At 40.2% G+C, this 11,113-nt stretch overlaps 1 protein-coding gene across 1 annotated transcript; it reads right to left on the bottom strand.

Annotated features, from left to right (window-relative positions):
* Nucleotides 1–4,747: 4,747 nt before the first annotated feature.
* alas1 (aminolevulinate, delta-, synthase 1) lies at nucleotides 4,748–10,112 on the bottom strand. The gene is made up of 11 exons (XM_085274253.1): nucleotides 9,946–10,112; nucleotides 8,454–8,694; nucleotides 8,140–8,322; nucleotides 7,896–8,030; nucleotides 7,452–7,671; nucleotides 6,940–7,124; nucleotides 6,660–6,839; nucleotides 6,283–6,447; nucleotides 5,557–5,825; nucleotides 5,297–5,459; nucleotides 4,748–5,074 (listed from the first exon to the last, which is right to left on the bottom strand). Exons 2-11 carry the CDS (start codon nucleotides 8,656–8,658, stop codon nucleotides 4,914–4,916), a joined length of 1,866 nt encoding a protein of 621 aa, XP_085130379.1. The 5' UTR covers nucleotides 8,659–8,694; nucleotides 9,946–10,112; the 3' UTR covers nucleotides 4,748–4,913.
* Between the last annotated feature and the right edge of the window lie 1,001 nt (nucleotides 10,113–11,113).

Below are 11,113 nucleotides of genomic sequence, written 5' to 3'. Positions count from 1 at the left end.
TCAAAACACGTCTCTCTCTATATAAACAGAGACAAAACGTGTCATTAAGGGTTGCATCAATAAGCACGAAACAAGCTTTAAACATCAAAATAAACCTGCAAAGAATTTAAATTTTTGTTGGAAGATGCCTCCGATTTCGTTTCATTGGTCAAATGCATGAAAGGAGTTGAAGCAAATCATAAGGAGGTCATTCATAAGTGTGACTTAGTGATTATTATAAAATATTAATAAAGTTTTTAATAAATGTAGTCAGCTCAGGTCAGTAATGCTTCTCAAAATGTAATTTCTAATGTTTTAGTTTTTAGTGCTGAGTCTATGGCTCAAACCTGTAGTCAAACTGGACATCAATTATTGTAATCAATATAAATGGAGTCCCAGTAAAGTTTAAATGACATCTGTGAGTTATATAATGCAGGATTCCACCACAAAAATTTTTTTATGGGAACTCAATCAGTCAAAAAAGAAAGTCAAAGTATAAGCTCTCAATTCTCGGGTTTACGTACAGCATGGCCAAACAGCCTTCAACACTTTAGAGCACAGCGAATGCATTAACATCTGTAACATAGCACATCTCCCTTTATCTGAATCTTCAAAGGATCTTTTTACATGCATATAATAGCATTAAGTCCATACGGACACGTGCACTCATGCCCTTGTAGATGAAACAGTGAGGTGGTCACATGGTAACATTCCAGGAGGCCCAAGGATGTACAGTTATCTTGACCCCGATGGGAACATTAAGGCAGATAAAGCAGAGTGAAAACCAGCCAAAACATGAGCTTTGCTTGAACAGCATATCATTTTTATTAAACATTAGAGCACTATTTTTTTTTTTTTTTTGCTTTTACAGTGACAATCGGCCTCTTTGAGCAGGATGACGTCTGATATGCTTCCAATAAAGCAGCTTTTATCTATTCTTATTCAGTGAATCCAGGAAAAATGTGCTCATGTTACATTTCAAGAAAGACTAATCTTGACAGATGACAGACACTGCAGTCATAATAAAGGACGCATTGTTTTCAAAATCCACCTGCAATAAGAGTCACTGCCCAAAAACCAGAGCATCGTTCAAAGCTTTGAAATTGAATCCCATTGTAATTATTCTAATCAACTTCATACTGTAGCAGACAGCCACACAAGGACATGGAGGTGGATAGTTTATTGAGAAACTGCATGATTTTGCTTGTTTGTCTAAAACACAGTCATTGTCCTTCAGCTCTCAGTGCTTTCTGTAGCAGAGAGAGACGCTGGCGTTCATTCAGTTGTTGAGGTCATCATGGAGCTAACCACTTTTGCTCTTCTGAGAAATGATAGCAAACTGCCTTTTAATTCAATTTTGTCTCTTCAACAGCCAGAGCATTATACGCTTTAAAGCCTACTTGATAGCTATTTTGTTTCCCTTAACCCTCAGTGGCCACATTTGGGCATCGGCACAATTATACGAATGGTATCGGCTGTGATTTTAAAAAACACAAACCCACAAGACTTAAACTTTAAACTTTCTAAATAATTTCAACAATTTCAACTTACCAAAATATAGCAGCAGAAGAAGATAAAGCTACCTAATAAATACAAATCGATTTATTAGTATATTATATAACAAAGAATATATATTATATTAGATATGTGTGTGAGAGAAAAAAAAAGGTTATTTTAGTCCTGCTTGAAATAAGCATCACACCATTTCCAAAACAACAACAATAAAGCAGGTATAACAAGAGAGGACACGTCTGACTGTGACTGGCCTACTGGCTAATGGTTTGTAAAATGAGATCTTATTGGAAAAGAGCATGTGGTTTCATACCACAATTAATCCTCGATGTTGAAACATGGTGTATCCTGGTCCTTTGCCATACTGTGAGTTTTTTTTTTTAATTAATCCCTCCACTGGTTCAGTGCAAGTAACTAGAATTGTACACAGGAAGTCGCTAAAAAGCTACCACACCTACAAAAACTAGCAAACATTTTATTCAGTTTAAACAGTTTCTGTTTTCAGCACAAATAAACTTCAGTCGAATTCAGTCTCGGTATATGTTCACTGAATGTATTTAGCTTAAAATCTCAAGTTAACACAAAAGAAATTTGTTTCTAAGTATCTGTCTGGTTTCTCATTCTGGGGTTTCCAAAGTGGAGTTACGAGCAGATGGAATGAATCAGTGAATGTGAGAAGTCTGTGACCCTTTCTTAACTCCCAGTGTTAGCCTGCCCTGGGTTTCACTGCTCCTGCTTTTGTCTGCTGTCTGAGAGTCTGGCAGCCATGCATGAGTCAGAGGCCATGGAACAAAAAAATAGCTAAAGGGTCAAACACTCAGTACATGCTGTGTTATAAAAAAAACCCTCAGGTGGGTTCCTCCGGGAAGTTCAGTAAGAGTATGATGAACAATATTCCCGTGTTCCTGAACCTTATCATGATTTAGCCTTGTATTGTTAAAATATGTTACACTTATTATTCAACAAATGATCACTTAGTGAACCAGTATTTCCTCCTATGGTAGAGAAATGCAGTCGTGTGAAAAATTAAGCCACCCTTACTGCTTCCATAGGTAAGCAGCCTCAGGTGAACTTGATAACTTATTATTAGCTATCGTAAGCAAGTCTTTTGGTAGTGCGCTGGTCTGGAGTATTCAGGTCTGTGCAAACACAATGTCACAATCTTCTCAGGACAGGTGGACAACCCACCAGTCTTAACCTAAGGTTAGATTGTGCAATGGGCCTACCGGCCTCAGTTAGCAAGTAATGATTTAAACATTAAAGTTTATTACAGTACAAGTAGAAAAAGACTGAACCTAGGAGGTCCACACATTATTAGATATATATACAGTACTTTGTAGTCTATGATTTTCTTAATATTTTGATATATTTGACATATTTTTCATCTAAAACCAGTTAGCTCTTACTGCCTCAGCTAATGGCCTTTTGATTTTGTGCCTTTTTTTTTTTTTTTGCGCCACTGTAGGTTCACAGATGTGAAGAAGAGTTCGAACACTTTCACATAAATCTTTTTTGATAGGTATAGCACTGCACCTCCCCGAGGTCTGGAAGACTTCTTGCTCAGTACATACAGGTTTTGGTTTTTGTAACTTTCCATCAGCTCTTGTCCGAATTGTAACAAAAAGTCAGCTCAAAAGTGGAAGTGAGCCATTTGTGTAAAGCAGTGACGGCTACAATTTCTTGTAACAACTAAAAGTAGTGGTTCCCACTTCCATTTTCAGTGTATCTCTGGTTTTGATGAGACAGCTATGTTAGAAAAGCTATTATAATTGACCTTTTCAAGACTGAGATTAAACCTTCATATCCTGATTTTTATCAGAATCTGTTAGAAAAATGTGACAATAAATACGTTTTCCTGTTTGTGCCTGTGTCGGTCACATTGCCTGTTTTGATGCATAGTCCGAGGCTTATGTGGACCCAAAGAAAATGGGTATGTGTGCCAATTTTGAGTGTATCATTGTCATTGTGACCTCCTTTATTCTGTGAATCTAGGTCTTACAGCTTTATCTATGTCATCTCCATGTGAATCCATGGGAAAGTAGGTTAGTAGGTTCTCTACACACAGTAAGATTTCACCAGATAGAGAAAGAGAAATTATTTTATTGTGGTCTTAAGTCACTAAATAGATATTTCTAAGAGCGATTATAAAAACAGGACTTCATTTATAATATATCTGATTGCTCATAAGGAGGCTCACACATTCAAACCAACACGCCTAAAGCAGCGTACACATAACCAACAACAAAATCAGTGCATTATTATACTGCAGTACCTGATAAAACTAATGAAGTACCAAATGTCTTGCTCGTTACAAAGTGTCATGACAGGATTGTGTGCTATGGTAAAGCAAAACGTTTTATAGGAAAACAAATTATAGGACAACTGAGATAAGGCAGAAGATGACAGAAATTGGTTATGACGTTGATGTTAATATTAAAGCAGTTAAATATGGTTTGTTTAAAGAAAAAATGGGTGAAGACAAAAGGAGACTCTTTTGGTTGATAATGTGTGTAATAAACACCCATATTTGGAAAACCCGTGCCAAAGGAGTGATAGAACAAAAGATAAGTAGTGATGTGGTGAGTAAACATATCATTACAGATCTATGGAGAAGGAGAACAATCGATCTGAAACTTGCAAAAGTTTTCCCTTGGGATGTATTGAAATTGTAAATTTAAGTTTTTAGTTGACTCAGATGCTTGACTTTCCTTTGTTTTCCTTTTTTTTTTTCTTAATGTATGGTATATGATCATGATTTTGTATACGTAAGTGTATGTAAATTTTATGTCTATCTAATTTTGTATACTTTAACTAAAGTGTTTTTAAAAAAAAAAAAGTAAAGAAAAACAAAAAAACAAAACTGCAACAAGACATTTTTCAGTGTTCCACTTTTCTCACAAGCACAAGCAGGCCAGTGGACTAGACATAATTGGATCAAATTATCAGCAACAGTTTAAAAAAAATAAAAATCAAAAACCTGGCATCTGCCAAGCATGTCCAATTAATGTGACCCATTTTTGTAGCTTTATTCAGTTATCATTTTACCCATCAGTAAAAAACCCATGTGACTGAGCATGATAGCACAGTGTCATCGGAGCCACATTTAATCAGTTTATACAACAGCCCAATGAAGAAATTAACTTAACAGTGGCCTTGAATCCTAGGGCAGTAAAAAGAAAACTGAGTGCATCCCACTCATTTCTTGCCACTCCTCACATCTTTATAAACACTTTCAAAAACCAAACACACACAGAGATTCTTTCCCATATTTTATTTGCAGTATATAGACCATCTGAACATAGATAATTTTAAATATGTGTAGGACAAATTATTAAAGATAATTAATACATTCTACGATAGTGACAGAGGAATGGGGCTTAAGCGTGGACGCGCTGTCTTCAGACTGCAGTGGGTGATTAGTGTTATGCGCAGGCTGAGATGAGGTGGCTGAGCCCATTGAAGTAAGACTTCTCTCGCTCGCTCATCACCTCGAAGTGTAGTGGCTGCTGGCAGAAGGTGCACTCTGCTGATGAGTGGGGCTTCAGCTCCAGGCCCACCTCCTTCCATGTTTGCTCCAGCCTCTCTGAAAGGGGAAAACAGATAAAGAGAGGTCAGTTTTACTTCAATGATAGAAAAGTACAGTTTGTTACAGGTTGGATGAAGTTACTCATGTAATGTAACTTTTGCATAAACAGCTACACAGTTCAGTTCGATCAAATTAAGACATAAATACTGTTTAACTTGTTGTAGCCTTCTTATACACTATCAAGTATTTCAAGTGAAACGTGTTACTTTGTCGGCTTACCAACAAAGTATTTCATCATCTCGGGGGTGTGGTGAGGGGTTGGGGCAATGCGCAGCAGCTCATCTCCCCTGGCAACGGTGGGATAGTTGATGGCCTGCACATAGATGTTATGGCGACGCATCATGATGTCACACACCTCCGTGTTTTTCTCAGCATTCGAAACCTAATTATACCAAAGAGACACACGCGCCATGAGAATCGAGCCGTTGTGACTTCATCTGCTTTTCAAGTTCCACACAATCAATTCAATCGCAGATTACCCGGACAGGGATGATGTGGCTGGGGCAGTGCACAACAGGCAACCCAGAGTCCATCAGCATCTGCCGGAGGAGCTTGACGTTGCGCTGGTGTTTAAGTCTCAGCGAGCGCCCCTCTTCCCCTTTAAGGATCTGGATCGATTCCCTGGCTCCGGCTAGAAGCATCGGGGGCAGAGAGGTGGTGAAGATAAAACCAGCGGCGTAGGAACGCACTGTGTCCACCAGGGCGGTGGTACTCGCAATGTAGCCACCCACACAGCCAAAGGCCTTCCCTAGAAAAGAACATAACGCTGATTATTACAACTCCTCTCGTTCAACATTACGGAGCCAGTGGTCTTAAAATAAATAAATAAATAAAAAATTTTTTACAGCCATTGTAATCTCAAACTAGAACCGCCTGAAATGTCAGCTGTGCAGGAGCTGTAGTGCTCTTGAGTTGGAAATAATTGTCCCCTCAGTCTGACAGTGACACGCAATCTGAGTAATTCCATAGGAGCACAACAAGAGCCTGTAGTCTCCTAGCAACAACAGAGCTGCTCCAGATTCTTTTCAGCCCTCTGGTATATTGGATGACACGGCTGAGGCCTGATCCTCAGTCTAATTCAAACAATCAAGCTAGACGAGTTCCACTAACCAGTGGCAGTTATTTGGTTCGAAAAAAAGAAATGAAACAGTACAGCAGCAGCAAGCTCTACATTTTTTTTTTTTTAGTAGAGATTGCGCACTTACCTAGAGTTCCCGAGATGATATCCATCTTGTCCATGACGCCATCCCTGTCGCCGATGCCCCCCCCTCTGGAGCCGTAGAGGCCCACAGCGTGAACCTCGTCCACGAAGGTGATGGCGCCAAACTCGTGGGCCACGTCGCACATTTCCTCCAGCGGACACACGGCACCTGTGTTACAGAAAGAAAGGCACACAAACCTGGTCAGACTTGTTTTTTGCTTCTTAAAGAGCACTTCATGACTTAGTTTGAATGAATTATTGATTTTGCAAGAACAGTAATATTTTCCAGGACACACGCAGTAAGAGAAAGTAAAAAAAAAAAAAAAAAATAGAAATATTAACATTTATCCAACAGCAGTGAAGCAGTAATTAGAAACTGACCATCCATGGAATGGACGGTCTCAAAAGCCACGATCTTTGGTTTTGTGGGATCTCCTTTCTCCAGGAGCTCTCGAAGATGGGCCACATCATTGTGGCGGAAAATGAATTTCTTAGCGCCGCTGTTCCTGATACCTTGAATCATTGAGGCGTGGTTACCTGCGTCAGAGTAGATTTCACAACCTAAAAGTGTTCAGAGGAGAGGAAACCGTCAATGAGACCAAACACGCTTACAGGAGGTTCGAATTACTGTTAAATACACCAAGTTTTTCCTTCTGCATACCAGGCAGCATCTTCGCAAGGGTGAAGAGGGTGGAGTCATTGGCAACAAAGCAGGAGGTGAACAGCAGCGCCGCATCCTTCTTGTGAAGGTCAGCCAGCTCTTGTTCTAGCTCCACATGGAATTTACTGGTCCCAGAGATATTCCTGGTACCTCCTGCCCCCGAACCATGTTTTTGTAAAGTATCCCTGGAAAGAGACAAACAGTTGCTCATTAAAATGCTGCAGACTTGTATGCAAGCTCAAACAAGCTGGGGCGGGGGGAGGAGAAGGAAAAACAACACCATCATCGTGACACATGAGGTTTAGGTGTGATCCATGTCCAACTCAACACCCACACAAATAATGGCCAGTATCACCAAAGGGTTCCAGGTTGCATCATGTAATTATGCTCTGAGCTGGTTTCTCTCCGAACTTAGCTCTCACAGAGGGACAAAAGGTAAAAAGCAATCAGGGAAGGTAGACACGTCAACACACCTTGACCCATGAAACTGGATTAACTACTCAGTTACTCACATGATGGACTGCACGACTCGAGGGTGTCGACTCATGCCCAGGTAGTCGTTGCTGCACCAAACCGACACGTCACGCTTTTCTTGTAAAGAGCTTGTGAAGTCGTCAGCCATCGGGAACTCGGTGGCCCGACGATTCACGGTCTTAAACACGCGGTACGTGTGATCGTTCTTCTTCTCTTCGATCTTCTTCTCAAAAAACGCATCGTACTGGAAGCGGGCCGCTGGAAGAGACAAGGAAGGTAAAAGTTGCTTAATGTGGCTTAGTGTTGCTACAGTACTGCAACTGATGGAGTAACTTTAATGTGAGGAAAGACTACACCCGTGTGCAAAAACACCAAAACATACTCGCAAATAAAAAAGAAGATTGTCATAGTAAGGTAGACAGTAGCTAGGTTAATCACAGGCTTGTAGGACAGTGTGGTTAGACTATCAAAATAAAACCTACTTCTTGCTGGTAAGTTGTCTTGAAGCAGGTGGCTGACTTTCTTAGGTCGCTGTTTCAGGAGGGTTTTCATTAATGTGGTTTCTCCTTCAGTAGTGCTGGCCAGGTTTGGCTGCTTTAGTTGGTCAGCAGGCACTTCTGTCAGGACAAAAACAAACTGCTATTAAATATTGTACGAAACTATGGAAAACTGATTTAGTTCTCAAAGAAAAAGAAAAAAACAACAACAACAAAAAAAAAACCTCACCTTTCTTCACAGTGCGGACTTCCTGTACATCCTCTTGGAACTCTATGCCAATCTGACGGACTACGCCACTGTTCTTCTGGCTCATCTCAGCAGCCAGGAAAGGGCATTTGGAGGCCTTCATCTGTCCCGGAGGTGGCATAGGGTGGCCAGCTGGCAGCTTGGACTCCACCTCCTTTTTGGGGGCTGCAAAGGGAAAAAAGTAAATTTCACATTTATCAATAATTCTATAATTACATGATTTATCTGACTAAATATAACACAGCTGTAGTGTTGATTAGAATAGCCAGTATGACCACCATCTTTATCACCCTCACCGGCAGACACAGTGTTCTCAGGCTTCTGGTAGGAGGATGAGGAGGAACAGAGGGCACGTGCCATTGAAGGGGCCATAGGTTTTGCAGCCAGCTCCATCATGATGGGACATCGCTGGGCATACGTCACCAGCGTCTTTTTGGACTGCTGGAGAAAGGCCTGGGGCATGCGAGCCAAGAAAGGACAGCGGCGCACTATTACATCCATAATCAGCAGCGGTGATGACGATGATTGTCTTGAGTTCTAAAGGAGAAAGAGAAAACTTATGTGAAACATGTCCTGCAGACAGTGTAGATAATGTCTTTGTCCCATAAAAGAAAGGAAAGAAGGCTTTTCAGAAGAAAAAGCCTGTCTGTTGCAAAAACCTGTTTAACAACATAGGTCAAGAAAGTGAGAAAATGCCGTTTATGGTCAAACACTCCTACATGGTTCAGCTAAATCTAGATTTTGAAAAACAAAAACAAATGAGAATGAGATCTGATTACCTGAGACTTTCAAAGGCAGGTGAGATGAGTTCACTGAGCCACTGATATAATAGGTGAAAGCTGAAAGACTCGTACGAGCCCACACGTTTGGCTACACTCACAATAGTCAAGTGTTACTTTAAGAAGCCTGCAGTGTTTGCTCATAGCTGGGTCGTAACCTTTCCCCAACAGAAACCAGTTCCCAGGTAGGACACCCACACCTGAACTTTGCTCCCTATGAAGTTCCAGAGAAATCTAACAGTGACTAATGTGGTGCATTGAAGCTGCTCTTTCCCTTATATACCCACCAGATAGAGATCAGTATGTACATAACATAAAAGTAATGCCGATGTTCCAAACAAAGAAAAGAAAAGCTAGTCTTTGTTTCTGTGTTTATTTATATGCCTTTAAAAATGTTTCCCACATTATTTGTCGAGCACTTCTAAAACTTATTTAAAGCTACTCAAAGTACTACTGCCGAAAGATGAAGATTATTATTATTGTTATTAATAATGAAACTTCTGTCTTCTGTCTGATTAAATACCCCTGCTTATACCCGAGTTGTCCTACAGTCCTTACTTTGACTGAACTCATGGGCGTCTCCGGGCTACACTAAAAACAGTAGCGCTCTACCTAAACAACGCTACTTTAGGATAATTATGGACATGATTTATGTTTATTCATAAGGTCTACCCATCTCTACTCAACCGGTGTTACAATAAAAATTTATTTATTAAACCCTCAACACTTTAAATAAATTCACTGGTTTAACGGGTACTTCCCTGTTTTGACTCACCATTTTTTGCGCAAAAGTTGCGCAACAGTCATACCTTATGTATCTCCGATGGTAATAAATTTCGCGATGAGATCGTTCTGAGACATAAAAAGTGTAAGCCAGGCTTTCCTATCGTTAGCCGGGCCCATCGTGATCCTTGCCGGTTGACTGATCTTAGCAGGACGGCTAACGTTAGCTAAGAGGCTACTAGAAATAGGGGTGACGATCGCGATTAGGTCAAATAAGAACACCTACCTCTTAAAACTTCACAGCTTCCGGTGTAACCCTCGTCGTGTTATAGTGACAATAAGCGATCTTAGGTGCTGCTCAGAAAAATAAAAGAAAACACGGCTTGTAGTTAACGGAAGCAGAGAAAATCGATGCTTCGTTATCCTGCACTGAGGACGAACGGAGGGGACAAGGGCGAGCCAGTTCTTATAAAGCAATGCCCAGACGAAGTATCGCGAGATCTTAATTCTGACGTTCTGCGTCATCAAACACTCTCGCCTATCTGGCAGCGGACCCAGCAAGGTTTTGTTAAGGACACTGAGTGGAAAGGATTTGGTCCTTACAAACAAGGTGGTGGTTTCCTTTACATGAATCCATAGATTTAATCACCAAACCTCCAATAAAACTATAAAAGCGATTTAGATGCCATTTATTTTGGTTTTGTACTTTTACGCAGGTGTCATGGAAAAGCATTTTGGTAAAAGCATTCTGGTTTTACCTCTAACAAGATGGTCTCAGAAATTTTTATTTTAATTTATATTTCTATATATTTGTATTTGTCATCTTATTTGGTTGTAAGAAATACGAGAGCAGTACCTCATCTGTTGGCTTTTACTCCTTGTCAGATGCCACATCCATAAATGTAAGCTCTCAAAAGAGAAGCCACGCTTCCTTTTTTTTCATGAAGGAAATGGAACTTTATGTGGCCCAATTTATTCTATTCTTCCCATAAGAAAAAGATATTGATATCTGTGATTTTTAATGTCTCTCATGACCCCGTAACTCTTTCACCTCATTGTTTTGTTCCGTTATGATTTAATTGATTTCCTTGCTATTATTTTTGTGTTATGCTTTTTTTGTAAAAGGGAAAAATAACATACCCAACGAGGCTCAGGGGCCCAAAGGTGTCGGACGGGGCTAAGGGACCTTGCAGAGTAAAAGGATTCCTTTGTTCTCATGCTCATAAAAGACCCACAACCACAAAGAGCTTCAGAAAGAAAGCAGCTCATGGAAAAGAGCCGTTGTAACTGAAACGTGGGAGTATTTCTCCACTTGGCTTTTCTAAAGGATATTTGGGTCTATGCCACAGCTTATGTTATGCCTGAAACTATGGCTGAAAATGTTTTATGTTTGCTTCTCTTGTAGTAACAGCCTATCACTTAATCTGGAGTTTGGAGGGATTTAATTCAATTAT

The sequence above is a fragment of the Mchenga conophoros genome, linkage group LG5 (genome assembly GCF_057382185.1).
Source record: "Mchenga conophoros isolate Kocher_MC1m ecotype Shallow Benthic linkage group LG5, M_conophoros_male_GT1.1, whole genome shotgun sequence".
Classification (NCBI taxonomy): domain Eukaryota; kingdom Metazoa; phylum Chordata; class Actinopteri; order Cichliformes; family Cichlidae; genus Mchenga; species Mchenga conophoros.
This window is presented reverse-complemented; position numbering and strand designations above follow the sequence as displayed.

Coding starts and splice junctions, on each gene's coding strand:
- alas1 (XM_085274253.1), bottom strand. CDS start 8,658: ATGGATGTAATAGTGCGCCGCTGTCCTTTCTTGGCTCGCATGCCCCAG. Junction 5,460..5,556: donor GCCACATCATCCCTGTCCGG/GTAATCTGCGAT, acceptor TGGTATAATTAG/GTTTCGAATGCTGAGAAAAA. Junction 5,075..5,296: donor GATGATGAAATACTTTGTTG/GTAAGCCGACAA, acceptor TTCCCCTTTCAG/AGAGGCTGGAGCAAACATGG.